General features: G+C 32.9%; 2 protein-coding genes across 5 annotated transcripts in view; both read left to right on the top strand.

Moving 5' to 3' along the window:
- The window catches only part of LOC125056478, a 105,019-nt gene extending 84,502 nt beyond the window's left edge, over window positions 1-20,517 (top strand). For 3 of the 4 annotated variants that reach the window (XM_047659589.1, XM_047659586.1, XM_047659588.1), the window contains exons 3-13: window positions 1,392-1,530; window positions 3,172-3,236; window positions 3,840-3,978; window positions 6,113-6,225; window positions 11,255-11,389; window positions 12,984-13,118; window positions 13,798-14,017; window positions 14,683-14,828; window positions 15,140-15,460; window positions 16,123-16,326; window positions 17,132-20,517. In XM_047659589.1, the coding sequence (XP_047515545.1) occupies window positions 1,392-1,530; window positions 3,172-3,236; window positions 3,840-3,978; window positions 6,113-6,225; window positions 11,255-11,389; window positions 12,984-13,118; window positions 13,798-14,017; window positions 14,683-14,828; window positions 15,140-15,460; window positions 16,123-16,326; window positions 17,132-17,235 (1,721 nt within the window). In that variant the 3' untranslated portion in view covers window positions 17,236-20,517. The remainder of the gene's footprint in view (window positions 1-1,391; window positions 1,531-3,171; window positions 3,237-3,839; window positions 3,979-6,112; window positions 6,226-11,254; window positions 11,390-12,983; window positions 13,119-13,797; window positions 14,018-14,682; window positions 14,829-15,139; window positions 15,461-16,122; window positions 16,327-17,131) is intronic. The other variant, XM_047659590.1, reaches the window with a different exon arrangement.
- A 3,526-nt stretch (window positions 20,518-24,043) lies between these two features.
- LOC125056427 overlaps window positions 24,044-25,497 on the top strand; it is a 119,708-nt gene continuing 118,254 nt past the window's right edge. Inside the window, exon 1 of the mRNA XM_047659516.1 lies at window positions 24,044-24,789. Within this exon, the coding sequence (XP_047515472.1) occupies window positions 24,430-24,789 (360 nt within the window). The 5' untranslated portion in view covers window positions 24,044-24,429. The remainder of the gene's footprint in view (window positions 24,790-25,497) is intronic.

Below are 25,497 nucleotides of genomic sequence, written 5' to 3'. Positions count from 1 at the left end.
TGTTTTCCAACGTTTAAACCTTCTCTGAACTATTACAAATATTTCAAGATCATAATAAACCAATTCGGTCTAGCCATTCTCGAGTTTTAACGAGAAAAACGGATAGCAGTCAATTTTTATAACTAATAGGTAGATTTTGTTTTTGCGAGATGCAATGCCCTACTTACATACAACTAACAGACAGCGTCTCGGTATGGACGGAAGGCATCAGAACAGTTTTCCTTAACCCGTGTCTCCGTCTGCTGCGCTACTTCGACCCCAACTTCCGCGTTGCCCAATCTGGTACGAAGGTCACAGTGGAGTACTTGCGTCTCCCAGGCCTTTTTTGCGTTGAGGGTCGGCCTCTGGAATACACTCCGCTCCCACTCCGCGTTGGAGTTGAATCCATTGAAATGATTTTGCTAAACATTTATTACTAACAAAACACACACAGAAACATACAAAATAACATTAATCAAAGAAAAAAAAAAAAAATAATGAGAGATATCAGTTTTTTTTTCTATTAAAAATCAAGGTACGTTTTTAAAAGGCCCTGGGTCAGCATTATACTGAGGAGCAGACTGTTCCACAGCGCTGGTCATTCAGCTAGTTTACGCCTCAGTCGCAAAAAAAATAATTGTTGTGTTTATTTTTTTCATTTTACTGTATCGAAATCGATACAGTGCTGTTTTGTTTCACTCTTACAATATAGTTGAAATTAAACGATAAAATAGTATAAACAATGCAAACGTTAATTTTAATTATGAAAATTTGACTGAGATAAATCGTACTAAATTGTGATGACATAATTATCATTAAAAACGTTTTAAAATGTCATCCACAGATTACATTCGATTCAAAAAATGTATAATTTAATGTTCATTTTCGTATTAATAACCAATTACTGGCTCTGTGGCTCACTGTTTCTGTTCTTGCTTTAACGACTATAACCTGGTTCGATTCCCTGTAAAACAATCTTGATGATAGTTTATATTGTATAGTTTAATGAAGTCTTCTTTGACAAGTACATGCGATTTTAACCAGAGACAAAAATCAGATCTATCAAGGTATAATAATCCTACTCCTTTACTTTAAAGAATGTTTTACCCCATTTATGTATGATCAATAGTCTTTTTTTTTCTTTTTTTTTTGATATCCGAGGTGGAAATGCATTTGCGCATCCCCTGAACAGGGGTATGTGGGACTCGACCCACGACAAAATCTCTGCTATTCAGAGACTGGGTGAGCAATACCCCCTAAAACCACCTCGAGTAGTTCCGACAAAGCCGCGTTATAGAGGCTCCGGGGTCGCTGTCGCATTCTACCGGGACATGATCAATAGTCTAGTAATTACACGGGAATGATAAGAACAATTTAAAATTTTGGGTTATAAATTTTTATTCTTTTTCCAGGTTGCATCTTTCCACCTCGTTGGCAAGGCAAATGGTTCCAGTCTGGTGTGATCCAGCCGATCGTCATCGAAGGTAACATCCTCTCGAATAAGGGACGCTGCCTGTCTTCTGAAGGGGATAAGTTCCTGATAGTGGACGAGTAAGTCAATTTAACTTATATATAAACTTTATTATAAGAACATATCAAAATCACATGTTAAAATTATTCAAAAATAGTACAGCCGATAACGTGAAAGAATCTAACACACAGTAATTTTTATATTCATTGAATACCTGTTTTAAATATCATGTATTAATAAAAATAAATAAACATCGCATATTATTGCTAAGCGTAAATCTCCCTGCAAATCTCGAAGATGCCTGGACCAATTTTAGTATCTTTTTTAATTTATTCTCTGAGAAAGGTTTTTATGGAGAGAAAAATTTGAAATATTGCTTTGAATTTAAATATTAACCAGATTTTGCAAACGGTCTCTATGAGGTATAATACACAATGTTCTATAAGTTGGTATGTAGCTGCTAAAAGGGTAGGCTAAGTAAAAAAACAACATTAAGGCCAAATAAAGTTCGCGGATGCAGTAAGTTTTTACTAAAGATCTTACATCACTTGTAAAGCCTATAAAAATGTATACTATTAAAGCTCTGCTTTATATCAAAGAGAAAACACAATGTAAAAAACGTGTTAATGAAGAACTGGTCCCAAAAATTATGCAAAACCATAAACTAGATAAAAAATTATCTTTAATTGCGTAACAATTCTTAAAAATGATAAATTACCGTTATCTATGTAAAACATGAAATAAACCCGAGTTGAGCAATAATTTTAATGGCAGTATTATACAAAGATTGTCTGCCTAAATATCTTTGAAGTGCTCTTCATCGATAAAATCTGGAATCAAGATATTTTATACACTGTGCTTTTGTTCTTTCAAAGTTGTGGGTTCGAATAACACAAAATTGAAGAAAAAATGTATTAAAAAATATATCAACACATATATATATATATATATATATATATATATATATATATATATAGAAGGTTTGCGATTGACTGTTTGTCATCTCCAAAAATTTTTTTTTTATCTTCTGCCTCGTAATAAGCTACTTATATATATTAATTATGACTTATTAATATTATTATTATTTTGTAGATTTTATTTAGTTTAGTTGGTATATTTCTAGTGTTACATGTAATTTTATGATTTTTTTTACTAATTATTTTCGCACTTTACAAAAAGAGCAAACAGTACAAACCTTAGTAGGGGTTTCTTTTTTGAAATTCTACTTCTTTTGGCGCGATAGGGAAAAATTATGAGTGTAAATTTTTACGATTCGCGATTGTAGTTTTTGTTATATTTAATAAACTTTATTTAAGGTGATAATCCTTTATAATAAAACTTTCAATGTATTAAATACCTTTTTTCTATTGTTAGTGTCGTTTTTTCTACAAACGTAGAATACAAATTTTGAAAATATTTTTATCTTGTTACGCCAAAGAAGTATAACTTCTAACGCGTGTACATAAGTACACACACGTTTCTTTTTTACTAAGGAAAAAATTGCCGCCCGTTGACTAATAACTAATGTAACCTACGCTACGTACATATACAAAGACAGAAGTGTAAATAAATAATATAATATAAATAAATAAATTAACCTCCTTTTTTTAAATGAAAATTGGCTGTTCCTTTTATAAAATTCGAATAATCTAATTATTTCAAGATTTACCGCAAATACTAATTTTAGATTTACTTGTTAAAAAGTTTAATTGTAATTTCAGGAAAGGATGCTATCGCTGTGTTGTAATGCACGAGAAGCATATTAATGTTCTACAGTATAAAGAAAGTAAGTAAACAATTCATAATAAACCAGTATTAGATTTTTAATTAACGCCATCGAAATACAGATTATTTACACATTAACTTGTAAAAAAAATTGTTTAAAAAAGAACACGTTACGAGGTGCTTTATACAAAAATATTTCGCGATAGGCGTTCTCTACTAAAATCGAATAGAAAAATAGAGAAAACATTATGTTTGTTTAAACTTTAAAGGCACACAAGATAAGGGCGTGGTACAATTATACAGGTACCATGAACCTTTTTTTATAAGATAAGCTGAAGATAATATATATATGTATAGTTTCTGTTAGACTCGGTGAATATTTCCTACCCACTAAAACACCACAACGCCGTGCTGCAATAATTTTAATACCTGCATATCTGTAAATTGAAAAATGTGTTTCTTACTTTTGTTTAGTACACGTATTATTTCCGTGCCAGCTATAAGAAAGAAAATTTATTTGTTCATAACGTAAAAACAGTTGTTGATAAATTTTGATTATTTTCGCCAAAATAATAGCCGCTCAGTTAAGGAGTTTATAAGGTATAACATGAGTGCACCCAAATACCCATAGGCTTGAAATGACATTAATTGTGCTTTTTTGCAGCATTTTGTCATCGTCGTGATGCACTCCCTCATCTGTGTTCCTTGATAACCGGCGACGCTCTCCTTTACTCAATGTTCAGAGAAAATGCTGAGCCGGTCGACTGTCCACTAAAAGCGCCATTTTCCTTTACATACAACAGGTATGTTCACTATTTCTGTTATGTGTCACACTAATGTCTTTAATGTAGCTTTTAGATTTATTATTTAGAATAAAAAACGCGTAGAAACCTTATAAAATAGTTGTCTTGTAATTTATTTAAAAAAAAATCAACGGCGCCTTTTTAGGTCCGGGCCTCAGATTTCTGCATCTGTTTCATGATAATTTGTAAATCTAATAGGCAAGTAGGAGATCAGCCTTCTGTGCCTGACGCACGCCGTCGTTTTATGGGTCCAAAATGGGTGCTGGTTTCCTCACGATGTTTTCCTTCACCATTCGAGCGAATGTTGCACACATAGAAAGAAAGTCCATTGGTGCACAGCCGGGGATCGAACCTACGACCTCAGGAATGAGAGTCGCACGCTGCAGAAACTAGGCCAACAAATTTATTTTTAATGTGTATAGTGTTAATTTTAAATTAAACAGAGCTAAAACTTGTACCTACCTTAGTTCCGCAGTCATAAGAATAAAACGCTGCAAGGTGATAGCTTCTTACTGAATTTTTTAAGAAGGAAACACATTTCGGACGCAACGCTTTGTTCTCAACTCAACCTTTACTCTTTAAATCAGGAACAATTTTCGCATAGAATTCGTAATGGATTTTAATAGTAGTTAAATATTAAGTTAAGTTAAATATGCTCGCTTCTCAAAGCTCTGTCACCCGTAAAATATCATAACACTTAAAATCTATGGGTGTCAAAAGTCTATTTATTTGTTGTTATTGTTTGTGTTTATTCATTTGTTGCTTAAAACCGGCATAGCGAACAGCCGGTGTATCATCAGTGCCCCGTTCTGAGACCGTCAAGAAAAGTATGTATTGGTCGTGTTCTGTGATGTAGGAATACTGTATTTGTTGCTTTATAATATAAGTTTTTGCCGCGCACCACCACTATACGGAACCAGCTGCCCACTGAAGTATTTCCGAACCAATTCGACTTAGGGTCCTTGAAGAAAAGAGCGTACCAACTTCTTAAAGGGCCGGCACTCGCGAGCCCTCTGGCATTGAGAGTGCCCATGGGCGGCGGTATTACTGAGCATCAGGTGAGCCTCCTGCCCGTTTGCCCCCTGTTCTATTAAAAAAAAAATATTATATACATATATCACAAAATATATTTCATGTAATTTTTTAAGTATACTATTCTTAGCCAATGATCAGGCATAGCATATGCGGCATAGGATTTTGATTTCCTGATACACATACATATTAGAACTGATAAAAGTTCAATAAATCTGACGCTGAAATCGGCTGAGTGCCCCAAGCTTAAAACAATATGTCTTATTTGTATTCAATCCTTTTATTCATTTTTAAATTATACATAGAAAACTCATTTTATTGAGTGTATTGGTGTGAAGGTAAAATTATAATGCCATTACACCGATCGATCCGACTGGGGGCTGTTGACAGACGTCATTCATAATTACAGACTACGGCTCTTTTATTCCGCTTATATTCTTGATTTGTTTTCTTAGGGTAATATACAGTTTCTGTATTTACTTATTAATTTTATTTACCTTTGAAAATATTCGAAAATTGAGTTTGTGATTATCGTTATTTTCTTTTGAATGTCATATTAATATTTTTTAAACATATAAAGTGTTTAAGAATACACTTATATAAGCGCAGTTTCACCTATGTTACTCGTATAAATAAAAAACGATATTGTTTGACACAACTGAGCGTTTCTTAAGGCAGTTTTTGCCGCGCACCACCACTATGTGGAACCAGCTGCCCACTGTAGTATTTCCGAACCAATTCGACTTAGGGTCCTTCCAGATAAGAGCGTACCAACTCTTAAAAGGCCGGCAACGCAATTGCCCTCTGGCAATGTCTATGGGCAGCGGTATCACTTAACATCAGGTGAGCCTCCTGCCCGTTTGCCTTAATACAATAGATTTCAACATAACCTGGTTCCTTACTAGATGATAATCCAGTAGCCCTTTAAGAGCTTTGACCTCTGATTGCATGCGTTTCTTTGATAATTATCCCTCCTGCGAGCAAGAGTTAATATAAGAGAATAGAGAGTCTATACAGCACAGCTGGGATACGAACGCTCGACCTCCGTTTGCGTCTGTTCAAAGACTTTGTTTTTGCTAAAACTATATTCTATATATTTCAGAGGTCATGGTGACTGCAAGTTTCCAGCATCGTCCATAGAGAGCTGTACCGAGGACTCCAGACTTCTCCTGAATTATCAAGCGTGTCCCGACGTCTACGGATCAGAAAGTACCGGTAAGTTTTGAAAAAAAAAAACATATTATAGGAAAGATTTAAGATTACAGACTAAAGCACGGGATATAAGTTTATTGTCGTTTTGGTATAAAATAAATTATGCTGCTGCTACCTACATAAGCGAACAACAAATTAAAAGCCGCCCTCGCGAAACCGCATAGACAGAATACGGTAAAAAACCGCCTTCACCAAGGAAGGCGGGATGTATACTTCGCACTTCGCTTACTCCAGTGAGCTACCGTCCTATCCTTCAGGTGATTGACACCCCCGTGGCGGCTAGTCTCGGAGGAGACGCCCTTGCGCTAGTCGAGGGAAAAGCCCATTTTGTCAAAGTCCGAACTGCCAAGGCCCTTCAGGCCAATAGCGAGATTCCATTTTTTTTAATGCAGCTTCCTTTAACAAATGAAGGAAGCTGCATTTAAATAAAATTAAACAATAACAATACATTATAAATATTCGAAATCTTCATTGGTTAACCGACACATACTCAATTAGTATTACTTGTTACACAGAAATAGACATACAAATGGGCAGATGGCCAAAGGTGCTTTTGTTCACACGTAGTTTAAAATAGACAAAAGCTTTTGTTTTTGTAAATTAATAGTTCCAGATGGTATGACATTCTAATTGTTAAATGCGATTTTTGACGTGATAACGTCTTTAAAATCGTTTTAGTCGGGTGACATGTTGAGAAACTTGTGTCACACCAAAACCTCACGAGCGCGATCGCAGGTATAACGAGAGAGAGACGGACCGATCTCCCGTCTCATCTCGAGCGCTGCCAGTCATTCCGTGAATGTATGAAGAAAAATGTATATCATAGTCGAATAAGTAAACTTGTCATTTTACACCCGAAATTTATCATCAAAAGTGTGAATAAAACGATAGATGTAATTTAAAATTTGAAAAAATTGTTATCTTCATTAATTCCTTACTTCCCAAAAACTTATATCACCAATAAGACGTTATCACGTAAACATCTCGATCGTAAACCTACTTTACAAACAACCAATATTTTTTTACATTAAAAATAGATAATAAACAAAAATATTGCTGGAGTCACAAAGGCTCCACGAACACGTGAAGTCGAGGCTATACTTCACACCACCAGTGGGAAGATTGAAAAGGACCATTCTAATTAATCAATTAGTGTAAATATCTTATGTGTTAAAAAGTGGTGGTAAAAATAGAAAACAAGAAAAGAGTATCTTCCCCTCAATAGAGACTGTAAGTAGTGTTATTCGACACTTTCTTATGTTAAATATCCTTATTAGTAAATTAGGTTAGTCCTAATAGTCTTTAGTTAGGCTAGATCGTAACGTTAAATGATGTCTCAGTGCAGATAATTTATAAAAAATTAGATAACGTAGAGGTTCTAGGTTGAATTACCAGGAAATGAATAATTGTTTCAGAATGGAATTGGTTGATTCTTTGAATGAAGTTGCCTATTGAGGGGTTTACCATAGACATAGATATACATACATAAACTTCATACAGCTCGATTTTAAACAATGCTATTGTAGTAGCAAACCCCACAGAATGTACAGGACGTCTTAAACACAAAATAAAACATACAGGCTTCTTAAGCGTAAAAAAAAAGAAAAATATAATTTGACTGTAAACTAAACAATTCTCGAATCCATTACTTACATAGATTACTTAGACTATAAGTATTGATAACAATTATAAATAACTTAGCTGTTCTCATTATGATCTTATTACAATTAATAAGACATGCCTATTTTTATATGGCTGATTGTGCGGGTTTTCTTATAATTAATAAATCTAAATAAATATTTATTTTAAAAAAAATCGAAAATCCGTCGAAGTAGAAGGAATTTTATTACAAATTGCGTGTGCACAGATTTTATAAAGACAGTAAAAATGAGAAATGTCAAGATTTGTTGTTTCCAAATTAATTATAAAATTACCATAAACATGTAAATTAATCGCATTCATATAATTTAAATTATGTTTGTAATATAATGTTTTAAAGCTTTCGTATTGTTGTGCCTACGAAATGCTAATTTAGATAATTAAATTCCATTCTATTTTCCCAGAGAGCAGCGTGCAAATTTTTCCTAAGTCTTAACGTAAATAGCTTTCAGAAGTCCTTATACAACCTAAAACGAAAAGGAATATAGTAAAGTGCAAATTAAATTAATTTTTAATTTATTATTAACTATTCTCCACAAAATGTATTATTACTTATATCTGTTAAAGTGTCTAATAGATCACTGAAAATGCGAAAGAATCTTATTGTATAGTCGTAGGTTTTAACCACGGCTTTCGACCAATCGACTTATGTGAACAATAAATAGTTACTTATACCCTAAAACATCTTAAGGACACCATCTGTAAAACATATTTTATAGAGCAAGGGGCAAATGGGCTCATCTGATATAAAGTGATACCGCCCATGGACACTCAATGCCAGAGGGTTCGCGAGTGCGTTGCGGGCCTTTTAAGAATTGGTACGCTCGTTTCATGAAGGGCCCTAAGTCAAATTGGTTTGGTACTTCATTGGGCAGCTGGTTCCACATAGTGGTGGTGTGCAGCAAAAACTGCATTAAAAACGCTCAGTTGTGGAGCGACGGACGGTATTCGACATCGACGCCTGACGATGAAGCTCAGCTGCAGGTCCGAACAACTCCTCTGAACATGTTGTGATGTTTGCAGCTCCTTACAAAAAGAACTAAGCAATTAATAAATGACGGAGTATATGGCCAGTTCCGACTCTGACTCTTACTGTAAGAGACGTAAACGCGGTAATGAGACATCAGTAAAAGAATTATAAGAAGATTAAAAAAAGCAATGGTCCATACGACCAAAGATTAAATTATCAGTTTCAAACGAAGTTACCAAAGTTAGAAGTAAAATTGTGCTCGTCGCATCGAGTCTTAAACTAAGTGTTCAATCTTGATTTCGCGTCTCGGTCTGCTGGGAAAATCCTTTGATTGATATCACTTGCAATCGCAGGGTTTTGTTTGAAAATTTTAACAATTAATTCTTACTAGAATGCTAGTCCATTAAACCCATTCAGGTTTTGACAATTGATGTTGTCAATAAGAAAGCCTACAATAAACATCATGTCAATTCAATGAAGCACGCGAGACGTCAACACGGTCAAACCAACACAATGTTTTGCCATTTCACCCATAAACAACTATAAAAATATTGGTTGTTTGTAAAGTAGGTTTACGATCGAGATGTTTACGTGATAACGTCTTATTGGTGATATAAGTTTTTGGGAAGTAAGGAATTAATGAAGATAACAATTTTTTCAAATTTTAAATTACATCTATCGTTTTATTCACACTTTTGATGATAAATTTCGGGTGTAAAATGACAAGTTTACTTATTCGACTATGATATACATTTTTCTTCATACATTCACGGAATGACTGGCAGCGCTCGAGATGAGACGGGAGATCGGTCCGTCTCTCTCTCGTTATACCTGCGATCGCGCTCGTGAGGTTTTGGTGTGACTCAAGTTTCTGAATATGTCACCCGACTAAAACGATTTTAAAGACGTTATCACGTCAAAATATCAAATCCAAAATCAATAGTTCTTATTAGAGACGTAACGATAAAAGTGAACATTTATAATCGCAATTGAAAAGGAAATTAAGCTACAATAAAACAAAGTATCGCAGACGCTGACGTAGGCGGTCTGTCACTCGAGTATTGCTTCGATAAAATTTATGTCTCTGCCTTTTGTTCGTCGCGACTTCAATAGACTAGGTTAATTGACTTTTCACTTACATTTTTCAATCCTGTCTAGAATCCGCGCTTTTCAATTTTCATATAACACATTTAATACGTTTTAACATTAATCAGAAATGTCACTATGGTAGGTTTCGTTCTTTTTTACGATATGTATTTCAATAATATAGTAGAATGAAAAGCAATAATTAATTAATTATTCTTTCTTTGATATTAGTATACGTAAGGTATTTTTCTTTATATTTTGATTCGGTTTTTAGTTTAAATGCTGTATGTAAACAATTTACGTTACCGTTGTATTATTTGAATGTAGTTGATTTCTGAGCAAGCTTCTAGAAAAATAAATTCCATAAATTTTTGTTTAATGAAAATTTATACTCCTTCCACAAAGGCCGGCGACGCACCCATTAAATTCGTGTGTGTGAAAATATACCTAACGGTTACGTGAATATAATCCCAATAAATTCTGAGTAAACAATAGTTGCTATTAATATGATGAAAACACAAATAAAGACAATGTTAAATATTATTTTCCAGACGTGCAATTAATTATATTTTTCCATTTCTCAGCGACTTTAATAGTGAAGTCAGCTTATTTATGGAATAAATCTGAGAGCGTGTCGCGACGTAATAGCCGCAAAGAGATTGTTCACTGCAATAGCTTAAAATAGCTACAAGTCCCGCTTTTCTTGCATTCTATAGTTTTAAATTAAGAATGCCACTTGAAAACTCAAGGAAACATAATGTTGAGAATTTTCTTGCATACTATGAATAGCTTGTTTATGACTTTAAATATGTCATCGGACAGCTGTGTTATTTAGGTAAAAATAACCTTTGAACTTTTTGAATATAAAATATGTGTATTGTCTCCGATAATCTATTTTTGTTTAAAAATAATATGAATATTAGTCTAAGAAAGTTTGCACTGGATACATGACTGATATGAGCAGCCTTGCGATTCTGTTACTCACTTTTCGAACTGGCACAGCGGCGGTCGCGCTCAAATCAGTCGTGATTCGTGAAGCAGTCATTTTACGATTTGGTATTCTGATAAACAATAAACTACAAGCTCCCTCCTTATCCTATTAAGGATTTTTTTAGTGTTTAACTGGCGAAAAGTGGTATATATGGAGTGCAATGATCTATGTTTACTGTACACTATATATCTCCAAAATAGGAAGTATCAATAGACGAATTCACTGTAGCCAAACCCCAGAGATATTACCGAATTTCTATTTTTATTTATTGTTATTACTACAGCTATGTGTCACCTTCTTAATAAAACAACAAAATCTTATTTCAGTTGAAGAGTTAGAGTGTCTTGCGACGTGGAAGGAGGGGAGTCTCAGGTTCCTGGTGGGGAAACTCCATCATAACCACGCAACAAGCAATGAGGACCGCTACAGATGCTTTGTCTACGAGAAGACAAATGGTATTGGTAAGACTTAACTCTTCTTTTCTTTTCGCTTTTACGTTACCCCGCTTCTTAATAGATGTAGGCCGTTTCTTTAACGATATTAATTGTTCATGATGTCTTAGATTCGAAGCGATTTGTATTAATCAGTAATCCCTATCGTCATTCGACATATGGATTTTATTTTTAAATAAGGCAATTGTCATTGAGACAAATTGACTTTGACAATTTACAACCTGTAAGATGTCTATGATATTGCGTGGTGCCGCCATTCTAATAAAACAAATGGTATCGTGATCAACAAATCTGTACCAACAACGAAGTAATCTATATATATAAAAATGAAACCCGTTTTCCGTTGTCACGACATAACATGAAAACGGCTTGACCGATTTGTCTGATTCTTTTTTTATAATATTCCTTGAAGTACGAGAATGGTTCTTACGGAGAGAAAAAATTAAAAAAATTGAGTGAAAAAGTCTAAAAACAACACTTTTCTATATTCCCATACAAAATATTCGTAATAATATTTAAAGGCAATTTGAACTTTAATATCATATCATAAAGTTCAAGTGTTAGTGGAGGGGTTCCAGGAAGGTAAATTTTTATTTTTTGACATAATGTATTTGTTGTATTATCAACTTTCTTTTTTTTATCTTACTAGCTAGGCCGGTGTCCCAAATAGCAGAATAAGTATTTAAAAAAAATAAAGAATCGACTGTTAGGCGGTACGATGTTCGCCAGGCCAGCTAGTTATTTATAAATATGTAAACGAAAAATCTAATGTAAAGCGTTTCATTGATAAAATAATAATTATTAAATTAACTAAAGGCTTTGACTATGTGTAGAAGCGATAATGACTAATTCAATTGCCAAAGTGAATCATGTTAATCTCCGACATTGAGTATTTTTGTCGTATGACACAAAATGCTTTTGAAGTTCCCATTGAAGTCGTGCATGCTTAGCAAATAAGCCATTTAAACGCCGCTATTGTTAAAATGTTGAATGTCTCTTTTACAGTATAGTATTCGCATTAAATGTTACGTGGATTTTGTTTATAACTTAACGAATCTTACCCCCTTCTATTATTAATGTTTTTTTATAAAAAGTCTTTACTAAAACATTATTGAAAATAACCATCTAGCCTCACAAGGGGCCGTTCAAGTATGACGTAAGCACTATTGGGGTGATGGGAGGGGGGGTATCTTTGATATTCTTATTTGGTGATTACGTCAATAGTAATTATTGACTTTTTTACACATATTATCCTCACATTGTGTATGTTTGAAAACTAAAGATATTTTCAGGGATTCCTATACGGGATAATACGTTTACGACAAGAGAGGGGGGGGGGGGGGATAAATTGCAGTAAATCTGCTTACGTAATACTTAAACGGCCTAATAAGTAATTTAAGTCTAACCTAATTTACTAATAAAGATAACTTAATAAAGTGTCCAATAACTCTACTAATAGTCTCTATTTAGAGAAATACTTGGTTCTTGTGTTCTATTTGCTGTAATGACTAACTAATGAATAAAAAATATCAGCTAAATTATTAAAAGATCTACAGAAAGATTATAGCTGTATATATGCAAAAGATATCTTCGTTAATTTCAGGTTCAGCACCTGGGTTGAAAGATAATCCTGTGACTCCTGGGGGAGTGGAATATAGAGTAGCTCAGTCTGGTGATGCAACTTGTAACGGTCTGTTCAGTGCTACTGAAGGTTCTAGGACCATGGCCTTAAAAAGAGGTATTTATGTTTTTTCTAGTAAAACATATCTACGACGTAATTATAAGTAGAATAGGTTGTTCTCGACTAGAGAAAATATTATTTAATAATTAAGTGTAAGATATTTGTAAAATAGAAAATTCTTTTTAAGGATAGTTTTGAATGATGATAACTGTGCCTGTTACATTTACTACTTTTACTTTTAGATTTTAGTTTAGTATTGTTTAATTCGAGTTTTAGATACATGTAATTTTGCTTCTTTGTCAACTTAGTTATGTACTTCTTGTACCTTACCCTCAGTAGGTATTTGTTTTTATTTTTCCATACTAGAGTTGACTTAAAGATATCGTTTGGTACCGATAAGGCCGCCCGTTGATAATACTCATGAAACCTGATATTTTATATTTACTTTTATATGTATATTTAAGTTAACGACGTCTAAATAAATAAAGTCTTATATTAATTGATATACATTTCTTACGAAATTAATTTCATTAAAATAAATAAAGTTGCGTGACTTTACAAAGTAGACTCAATGTTTTTATTGTAAATATGTTTTAAAATATATTACTATTAATTTTCGCAATAAAATTATATTATAAATAAAGAAAGTACGGTTCACAACTGGTGCGGTTCCATCGCCACCAAAGAAAGTAAATCCTGCTCTGTATATAACATTAAATTTCTTCTTATGTGTCAGTTTCAGTAAAATTCAACTGTCAGTTCCCCTCCTGGATGACATTCTCTCACACGTGGCACACCCTGGATTTTACGAGTAACTACACGTTCTACCAACGAAATGCGACGCTCCGTATAACGAACCATACTGGTGCGGAGGTCAAAGTATTCTGCGTCAATGTGAAGGCTAGTTCGCCGAGTGGAAATTCCGTCGCATTGGTTGCGCATTGGCAACACCACTGGTAGGATATCACACTTTTTAATTAATATTAATAAATAACAATTAATAGTTATGCGTCTGTTTTCACTTATTAGTATTTTATATTGTCGACAATTTTAAAATGAAAAATGTATAATATGACAGGTAATACGAAAAAACATCGTTATCTACTTATTATTTTGGTAATAAATGTACCGAGACACACTATTTCAGAAACTACTATAATCTCCGGTTAACGTTTACTTTAAACCGGTTAAAAAATGCATTAGAACTAAAACTATGTATAAACTAAGTATTGCAATACAGGTAGGAAATGCTGCCAGCGATAAAGGTACACTGCCAAAGGAACCAAACTTTTTGAATCTGTTTTAATTTTCCGTTTTTAATTAATATTATTACTATTTAGGTTAAGATTAGATTGATATTATAAATTAAATACTTTCTATTTATATTATGTTGTGATGTAAAAACGAATATGAAGTTTATGTTAGAATGATTAGATCTTTTAAATTATTTGTTACCAACCTTCACAGTTATAGACCTCCAAGGAATACCATGTTTTCCACAAGCCATCTGAAACCAGTGAAGCCAGCAATTTTGAAAGGAGAGAATGATAAAAAATAACTAATATAAATTTGTAATATTTTACATACAAAAATTACTATAGTGAGAAATTTATGATTCCAGCGTCTCTCGCTACGTTTGCGTGGTATTATACCGACGGGATACGTACATAGCTGAACTGCAACGCGGATCACCAACATCCAGACCTGATGATGCCTGCTCTCCTCACCATTTTAATGCTGTTACCGCACCGTATATTACATTAGTTGGTAAGATTATTTAATACATTTAATTATTTAGATGATGTTCAAGGCTGCCGACATGACTCTATTTATATTTTTGACAACCCTACTTTCTTTAACCTTAAATTTCATAATACGAATAGGCGAGTATTCGCTTTAAACAAATTTAAATAAAAATATTTTTATTATGATAAAGTCCTTTAAAATATCTTTAATAAGAGAGATTTATTACTCGTTTTCATCACAAAATATTTCCCTCCCAAAATTGCTATGCTAGGCAACTTATCGATTGGAGTCGATCGGAAAAAAATAACTAAGGTAAACAATTTTATTTTCAGCAAGTAATCCGGAATCCAAGGAATGCCCATACTCCGGGAAATACACTATCTCAAACCACAGACACCAGAGAAGCATATCAAATAACCTCAGACTACGATCGCGAAGAGATAACCCCGTAAATTATAATAACCATAGAGCAAACAGTTCTAGAATGTTCAATTTTAGCCTTAGGAATATATCGGAGATGCCAATTCTGAGGGATAAGAGGAATGATGAAATAAGTTGTGTCAGCAGTACATATAGCAAGCTGGAAGTAGGGTGTAACACAGCTAAGAATATGGAATTTTATTCAACTTGTGATAATAAAGAATTAGTTACAGGTAATAATAATTATTATTTATTAACAGTCGATATATTAACGCTATTAGGCTATAGTTATTTTAATACTGTTGTTGAATTTGTTTATATTATAAGATTAGACTGAGTTTTTTTTAAACTATGTAAAAAAAATCGATTTTAGTTGTTAAAATGGTTTTTCTAATTATACAAAAAATATATAAATATACATATACTAGTGGACCCAACAACGTTGTCCTGCATGATATTTCAAGCGATATTAAACAAAGCATGAAAGTACAGACTGCAGTGCCATCTGCCGGGCTGTTTTGTGAATCTAAACCAACCACGTATACAAAAAAAATCATTCAAATCGGTCCAGCCGTTTAAGAGGAGTTCAGTGACATACACACTCACAGAAGAATTATATATATAAAGATATATCCGTAAATTGATATGATTAATACCTTTTTAAATAAAAAAATAATTTAAATTACTTTGAATTTGAAATTCTAATTATAACAACAATGTATGTTGATAAAAAGATATTTTTGATAAAGAATATTAAAAATACTGCCGGGTCCTTGTTTACATACTAAACTTACTATATAAAAAAAATTACTTAAAAGTAAGTAGTTTAGTAGTAGTTTTAATATATAAAAAAATATCGATTCAATTTACTGACAATTTTGTATACTTTCCACAGCATATACGTGCCACGGTGGATGGTACGAGAACGGCGCATCATTCGTAGTTACGACCCCCGTGACGCGCGACAGTACGGCAGCGAGACGATACTGCTTCGTATCGCGAGATGCGAGGGAAGGGGTTCTCGCTGTGGGGCAAAGTGCCACCAACTGCGAGCGTGGTGTCGATCCGGAGCCTTTGTTGTTCGACGCTTCGTTCACTGGTCAGTGGTCGTTCATTCGCTTCGATTTAGCTAAATGAGAAGGGAAAGATAATATTCGGTGATTTTTATTTCCATACTAAATTGAAGACCTCTTTTGAATTCTTGATTGACAAGAAATTTAGAGTAGAAAAATGGTCGGATTTATTGTTTTTTTTAATTACCTTTAAACATTAAATAATAGTAATAAAAACTTAATCATAACAGAATTATGGGTTGGTAGTAACACTACCAAAGTATAAAGAAAGTTAGAAAATAATTCTTAATATGCAAGCTGGGGTGACTTTTAAAATCAAATAGGCAACCATGTTGAGAAAAATGAAATCCTCACCGACCATAAATATTTCATGTGAAAAAAAATTTAATTAAAAAGGTTAGGATAAGATAAGATTAGATCTAAGCCGCCTCACCTGCCTGGTATTTTGGTGTTTAAATACGTCCTGGTGATTTGTCTCTAAATCGGGGCTCGGCAAAACTATTAAATTTTCTTGAATCTGAAATGTATATATAATTTTATATATTTAGTTGCACTAAACTGCGTAAGCGCAGTGTAAGGCTAGACAATGAAAGTAGGAAATAAAAAGATATCAACTCATTATTCAGCACTAAAATGAATTTTAACATTAAGTCGAATGAATTATTTTAATACAGAAACGGGTCTGTTTTTGAGATTTAAACCCTTAAAACACATCTGTTATATTAATCTACAGGTTCGAATTGAATAATTTGTTTTGTGATGTGTACATTTATCGCTATCCTAGGTTGTTTTATAGCACGAGTGATTTATATAAAAAATATTTTATTACAGGGAAATGTCAGGACGAAACCAATAAGCAGCCACTTATAAGAATACCGTCTCCTTATATAATCTACATCACGCCTATCGTTCTCCATTACATTATACCAAGATGATGGATGACATAAGTCACTTGTCAAAACTTTTTACCCTATTTTTTAGCTGGCACCTAACTTGGTAAGACTTCGCTCGTACTTTTATTAGCATCTTGAAGCTCCTGCGCAACTTTTGCCAACTTATGTGCTGATAACGGCCTTAAAACATGGACTAATTAAATCATGTTTATTACAATTTTTAAATGTTTTTTAATCATTCAAGTTGCTATTCTAGCACTTTGTTAAGTTACTTTTTACTAATTATATATAGTAATACTTACTAATTCCACAAGTACTGCTTTAAATCATTGTATAAACTTGTTACCATGGCACATAGACATCTTTAGTCCACGTTTTAAGTTCTTAAGCATTGCTATAAAAATATAGAAAAATAGGTGCATTTTTCATTGTATCATTTAAATTGTTTATAATCAATATGTAAAAATATTTTTTTAAGTAGCCTAAGTACGATTAATTTTATTCATCATCGCACATCATTTATATAAACTTTCTTGTATGAATTGAAATATATATAAATTAAATTATTACAGCTTTAACAAATTGAAGTAAAAACATTTATGAAAGCTAAATCAGTCTTTTTACACTGTTTACAAATGTATGTTTACACTAGGATCTTGAACATCGCTCAGTGGGGGTATTGCGAACTAAAGAGTCATGTTTCAATAGCATTTTATACATTATGCGATTGTGCTGACAGAAACTGACATTAATCTTCTGTAATCACGTTCTTCATTACGGCAAGCCTTAGCGCCTGTATACTTCTGTAAGAACCTTAACTTGGTCGACCCAGCTAGTCGTGGTCTACCGGTCACCACAAGCTTCCCCAAGTTATCGAGATTATTATTATATGCCCAAAGAAGATCAGGATCTGTGGGAAACAGACAGAAGGAAGACGGGTTGTCACTTGTAGTTTGATACAGCTCAATTATTTGTATTCTATACTTGATGAAAATAGTGTAATTAGACGGTTTTTTTTTATAAATAAGTGTGAAACTTAGGGGTTGAGTGTTGGTGAAAATGGTTGTGAATAATCATTCAAATTCGGAGATTGAAAATATGTAATGACAGATAAAAAAAATATCAAAGTAGAACAAAAGCATGAAATAGAAATCATTTTGTTTCAAGCACTCCAGGTTTTAATTTTTTTTTAAAACAAAGCTATTTGAAACCTGTCTTTTTCGGTAACAATTCGTTCTTTATTTCGTATAAAAATCGGGTGGTTTGTATTGTAACATAATAAATGCAAATTCAAGTGTGAAATTTAATTTTGTCTAAACATACGTGGTCCGCCTTGATTGATTACGGATTGACCAGCAAAAATTCTGCTTCCAATCGAACGATCATACGGACAACGCCATCTCGCGGGATTAAATCTTTTTTTTCACAGACTATGTTAACGCACATCAATAGTATCTAGACAAAAATATTCTATTCGACTTCCTGTTGCTAATTTAAAACATATACTAACAATGAATTATTCCTATAAACTGTGCGCCTCATTCTTCTATTCCCGAATGTCAAAATCATTACGTTTTTGACGTATGGGACTTACATACTTCACGTTCAGAAACACTAAGCAGTGTGTGACAACCGTATGTCAATGTCAAATTGGAGCTGTCTTGTTTCTGAATCTCACCCTAATGTAAAATTTGTTAATTTGTTAAATACAACAATGAATTATATGAGTTTTATTATACGATTATATAAGATTTTGGTTAAACAATGCAAGGAGTCGAAAAGAATAATAGCTTTAACCAAACAGCATTGAAGACTGTAACATTGTTATTTATTAAGACATTCTGTATTACACAGCGTATAACATCGTTAAATACTGTATCAAATATTGCAAAGCAAATATGAAAACAATGGCGAAATATCTCTCGTATACCGAAAATATAAATTTTGGAAAGAAAATTGTATGCTCTTGAGCGGTTCTAATAAACATAATTTATTTCTTTATACGTAAAGACCGAGAAGGACTTTTACTATTCCTGATTTTGAACCCTTTCTATTGGTCTTGACTCCCGCCTTAGCTTATTTTGCGCATTTCTTCAAATAATTTTAGTATAAAAATTTACAAAAACAGGTAATGAACATCGAAATTAAAGTCATTGTTTTCATTCTTGTAAAACACACGTGAAGCTTAAAATGTGTACAAAATTATCATTACAAGTTATTGCGTAGCTAGAATAATTTAGCATATTTCTTTATCGAGCAAATTATATTTAGGGGTAATTTAAATCAATTCAGATTCTTAAAATAGTATCCTTCTGAGCTTCACCGATTTTATAGACGTAACGTTGTTGAGTATATTTATTTATCTTCATGTTGCATCTTCTAGGTCTATCGAATATGTTTTAATTATAATTTAGATTATTTTGATCGTTGCTTAAAAGACTTGTCATCTCATGTACCTTTAAGACTTCCGCAAATACACTAGATAGCTAGCACACGTTACGGTTTAATAATTAATTTAAGGTTAAAAGTTGTCAAATCAGAACAAAAATATTCACCCAAGAACTGTCACAATAAATACAAAATGGAATACGGGCCTAAATGATTATATCCACAGAGAGAGACAAATTATTTTGACCACAGATAATAAGCGCGTACTATGACTTCCGTTTAACAAATCCAATGTTTTTACTTAGCTCTCAAATCTCGACTGTGAATATTATTCTACATTTACCTAGAAACATATTAGTATGGCACAGATAGGTGAAAATTGCTGCTTGTTGCTTTACCATAATTGTTGTATTTGCGGGAGAAAATCAGTACCATAGCAAAATAGGGAAATACGGCTTTATCAATAAGTTGGTTAAGACGCCATCTGATGGCAAAATATAACTTTTAAACTACGTAATTTGTTACAAACAAGGAAAATGCTTTTCCTTCATCAAGCAATACTAGTTTAAGTATTTAAGTAAAATGTTTTAGATATAAATTTTAGATAGATAAGTCAAAACGAATACTCAATTTGAGATATGTATAGTTTAGTTATAATTACGTAGTTATAAATTCGCGACAGCAATAATATATTTGTATTAAAAGCTATTAAGCGTTAAATTTTTAATAGCAATTAGGTAGACAGTTGTGAATAATTGAGCTAGTGTTGTTATTTTTTATGTGAAAGAGATTATTTCCAGGAAACAACGTTAACCGAGAACTAATATTATGTCGGTCATTGCTGGAATAAGTTGTTTCCAATGTGTGATATAGGTATGGTAATTAATTAAGGATATAGACGTCAGCTGCATGATTAATAAATTAAAGTGCAAAATACAATTGCTTTTTATTTACTATTAACTCTATAATCAATTATTTTGTAATGGCAGCTGTACAATTTATTAATTTGATGAGATTGCTTAGAATGTTCCTAATTTTCAAAGGATGTTCTATCTTATAATAAATCATAACCCATATTTAACTTTGTTCATTGGTTTATTCTTCACAAAACAAGAGTAATTAATTTATATTCTTATAGAAAAACCCATGGAAAAAATATACATATCTCACTCCTCTAAAGTCTGTCTTGAATGACATTCGTTTTCCTCTTTTCTTAACGACCGGTATTTATGTTGCCACATACATCAAAATATGAAAGAAAATACTATAGTCGAATTTTTAATTAGACGAAGTCAACTGACGTTTACGGTGTGGTCAGTTTTTAATGAAATAGAAATAGTGTTGTGACAAAGCAAAAACCCCTGAATTAATGATCGGTGATGGCACTAGTCGCCGCGCCGCGCTTTGTAATAAGACGTCAAAAAACTGATTGTAGTTACATAGTACTAGTACCTAACTTATATCAGAGCACTTTTATACAATTTTGAAATAGAAATAATATTCTTTTATTGTTTGAAATGATTGACTATTCACACTCATTGTTCATTCATCTGATTGAACAAGAACTGAACGCATCACTATTACTTTAAATATGGCAACATTATTTTACAAAGTGACATTAGCTACTGTCAGTTGGCTTCGTCTAATTAAAAATACGACTATACACAAACGCTACACCTTCTGTCACCATAGTGTAACAACACAGACCAAGATATTAAATAAACTCATGATCATCTTATTTTCGGCTGAGACTCAGAGTTTATTGTGAGACGATCGAAATCCTAAGCTAAGTGCTAAGCGGCCAAGCAAGTTTACATACTCGTATTCAAAAATATTGTTCTTGTCAAACTTCGTGGAGTATTGTTTCTATTTTTTATGGTATGACACAAAAACGTGTTTACTATTCTGTGAAGACAGATAAAAATGCAATAAGTCTCGTTTCTGTATCGCACCCTTAATACACGCCATGACTCCCGTATGTCAAAATTCATCCCTTACGTTGTTTCAATTCATCATAATATTCGTATTCGAGATGCTAGAAGTCAGTATTTTAATGTTTCATTTGTGTAATGTAATAGAGTCTGGCTAGAAGATAACGAAAAAGGGCGGCAAATAAAAAAAATTGTATGGTATCCCTAAAAGTTTGATATATTTTGTGGATTAAACTCACTTGATACTTGATTTTATTTTATTATTCTTTACGTTGATAGTAACTGTACGGCTGTGAAGCTTGGACAATTAAAGAAGATACCCGCCGGCGCTTAGAAGCATTTGAGATGTGGTGCTATCGTCGCATGCTTCGAATAAGCTCAGAAGGTCTCTAACGAGAAGGTTCTGAAACGAGTTGGAATGTCGAAAAAACTTTTGCAGAACATTAAACAACGAAAAGTTGCGTATCTGGGCCACGTGTTGCGCCATGACCGCTACCATCTCCTTCAATTAATTATAATGGCTAAAATCCAGGGTAAACGGCGTGTTGGTAGAAAGAAGAAATCATGGCTTCGCAACGTTAGAGAATGGACAAGTATTGCAACTGCGGAAGAGTTGCTGCATCTGGCACAGGACAAGATACGCTTCAAGATACTGACGGCCAACCTCCAGTAATGGAGAGGCACTAAAAGAAGAAGAAGAAGTGTTTCTATGAAATTAAATACTATACGTATTTAGTCTTTTACTATTGATACTTAAAATGACTAGCATTGCATGGAGAACTATATATTTATTATAAAACGCAACTTTATTCGGAATAATCAAAATCAGAAGCCAAAAAATCAATAAAACAAAGTTTAGGCTGTTAACCTGTTAACTATTCGGAAAATATATTATAATAGAAGTAAAAATGACCTAATTGCATGAAGTATCAAGAAAATAAATCAAACTAACCTAAGAAATTCAATGACACTCTGTGTTGCCATCCGAAAGTTTTCAAATAATTCAATTATCTTCTTTCATTAGCCAGACTCTAGTAGGTTGTAAAAAGTTTTAAATTTTTGGAATTTAACAAAAAATGTAATGAATTCTCTTAAAGCTGTTTAAATAATACAATCATGAAGCACATAATTAAATAACATCTGCATATTAAATTTTAGTTTAGATATTAGTCACATGTCAACATGTTTTACTGCAAAAGGAAAGAGAAAGCAAGTTTATAATGTGCACAAGTGTGTACAAATCACTAAAATTACCTTATACGCTGTTATTCGCGTTATTCACACCGCTAATATAATTATACAACTGCTCAATCCACTTAGCCAATGAGGCCTTCAAGCCGGCCAGTCAGTGGTAAGGCATGATAGAGATTCCTTCCTTTAAGATGGAGAAAATACACCATCTTTCTTCTTCACTTAGTTAAATAAATTATTTTATTTATTTATTTGTTTTTTATTTATTTTAATATAACTATTATTTATTACTGGCAAACTATGGAATTGACTCCCAGTGAAGGCCTTCTTTGGGAGAAAGCTTACTCTTACCGCTACCACCCACTAAAATGGGTGTTCATGGGCTACGGTGACTGCCTTCTACGACTGTCCAGTAAGCTTCTTTGCCTCTCTATCATTCTAAAAAAAACGTGTGTGTACTCATGTACACGCGTAAGAAGTTATACGTCTTTGGCGTAATAATTTTCTTCGAGCACTTTAGAGGGACGTTTCCCTCTTCGAATTGCATTTTTCTTATCCATTTTACTGGTCACTTCCAATCGAAACGATATTATATGTACTAATCATGATATTTTACGATAAAACTATGTTTTTTTTATCACATTGCAACGAGTTTTCTTGTTTAGAAATCATTATTTTGGTTTAAATAAACATGACTCTGAAAAACACTACGGCATGACAGACAATGCAACTTGTCGATAAAACAGAGCAAGCGCCAACTAGTGGCCCTGACTATTTTACCAACGTTTGAACAGATATATTCAGGGTGTCGGTTTTTTGTGACGGTGTGCGCGGTCGTAAAAAATTACTCTTTTTCCTTTTCCCTTACGCGCCAAAAGAAGTATAACTTTAAAAATCGTAGGCATTGTGTTTCTAGCAACAAGTACAATATTATGCGCCTATAAGCAGTACAATGACGTCATACCTTAAATTGCGTAATCAAATAATTTCCAAACGTTAAGCATTTTAACAATATCTTTAGTGGTTGGAGCTTTCGGACTGGCAGTCAGTGTTTAGGCTGGCCGGCCAACATCCTTCATCCACAAGTTAACTTCTTTAAATAATGTCCATGAATCTAGAAACAAAAACGCTAGCTCGACATCAATAATAAATAATAGATTGAACAAATCAGATAAAAACATTTTTTAGAATTATTATATGAAATATTTTTTTACCTTGTACCAAATTAAGTGTTATAAGATGGCCACACTAACACAGTCTGTGGAGTTGTATTTTTAATTGTCATAATAATAGTATGTCAATTGTCAATTCGTATTTGTCAGTGTCATATACAGAGTTATATTTAAGCTGTGGAATGTATGTACGAAATGAAATTGAAAATTGAAATGCATGGTTTGCTTCGGAGTTTGGTTTTGTACGCGCGTCGTCAGTCAATGAGACTGTTCGGTTAAGATATTTTATTTGTGTATTAGACAGTTTCATTAAATTAATCGAATTCGTATCAAACATTATTCTAAACCTAAATATCTGGGATGCGTCGTAGTTATGTGAAAGTGACAGCGGTTTATTAAAGATAAGTTCTTTTTTTTGTGAGAATAACAATGTTATTTCGCATAGTTTCAAGTACCGCCACATAAATATTGTGATGCTATCGTTAATATGTACAATCGAAAATCATTATGTTCGAAGCGGGATAAACTGTACGAGTTGTTGATTACCTGTTAGAATGCAAGACGAGTGTTCGGAGGAAACGAGGAGTAACTTCGAGCGGCGGCGGCCTACGAAGGTGTTAAAGATAGCTGAGAGTTTTACCAACTTGGATGAGATTGCTAAAGCAGGTCGGTTCGTAAGGGGGCCGTATTCGAAGATCGGGAGACGGTTTCAGGAGAATGGGGCTCGCAGCAAACGTGGATGTTGTGATGATGATTGTGCGGAGTCAAGTGGTAGTGATGGTGAAAGACTTGGTGATCGAAGAGTGACGGGCTCGTCTTGCACGGCCCTGCGGACTGCTGTTGCTGCGCTTTACCCATTTGACGACTTCATATTGGAGAAAATTGGAGCAGGATTCTTCTCTGAAGTTTTCAAAGTAAGTATATAATTTACATACATTAATATTGATAAAATATGTCTAGAGAAAACACTTATGTGAAATAATGATTCTGTATAGTACTTATAAGAGAATAGAGATTCATCCTTCAGATCATATACAGTCCTTAGTTTTTAAACTAAAATATTAAACCCTTAATTATTATATTCTTTAGATTAGATACTATTGTTTCATATGTAAACACAAGTTTAAATTCTTGGGATACTGTTTTAACTTGAATGTGTAGAATTTCTGTTCTAAAACTAAGAACATATATATTTTTTTCTTCTAACTAGTTTACTACTACTGTTTTCTTTTACATAAATAGTATAACAAATTTTTGTAAAATTTGTAAATATTATTGATATTTTACATATAACTAATCAATTATAAGAATTATTTATGTCATATATGCATTAATTGTAATCAGATTGTAGTGTCATCTAATCTAACTATAAATTTGGTTCAGCCATTTTCATTTATCTTTATAGCAGACATAAAATTCATCCTCTTTAATAATCATAATTTTAAATTAATGTCATTGCTCTGTTGAAATATTTAATAACATAAATGTAAATTCTTAATGAGACAACTTACTTGTTGGGTCTTAACATGTTGCTTTTTGAGGACAAAATGTTTGTTAAAAGACTCATTGTTTACAATTACAATAACCATGGAGTTCATTACAGAAGCTAATTCTAATTGTTG

Source organism: Pieris napi, chromosome 15, assembly GCF_905475465.1.
Source record: "Pieris napi chromosome 15, ilPieNapi1.2, whole genome shotgun sequence".
Classification (NCBI taxonomy): Eukaryota; Metazoa; Arthropoda; class Insecta; order Lepidoptera; family Pieridae; genus Pieris; species Pieris napi.
The sequence above is the reverse complement of the archived record's forward strand: the minus strand, read 5'-3'. Positions and strand labels throughout refer to the sequence as shown.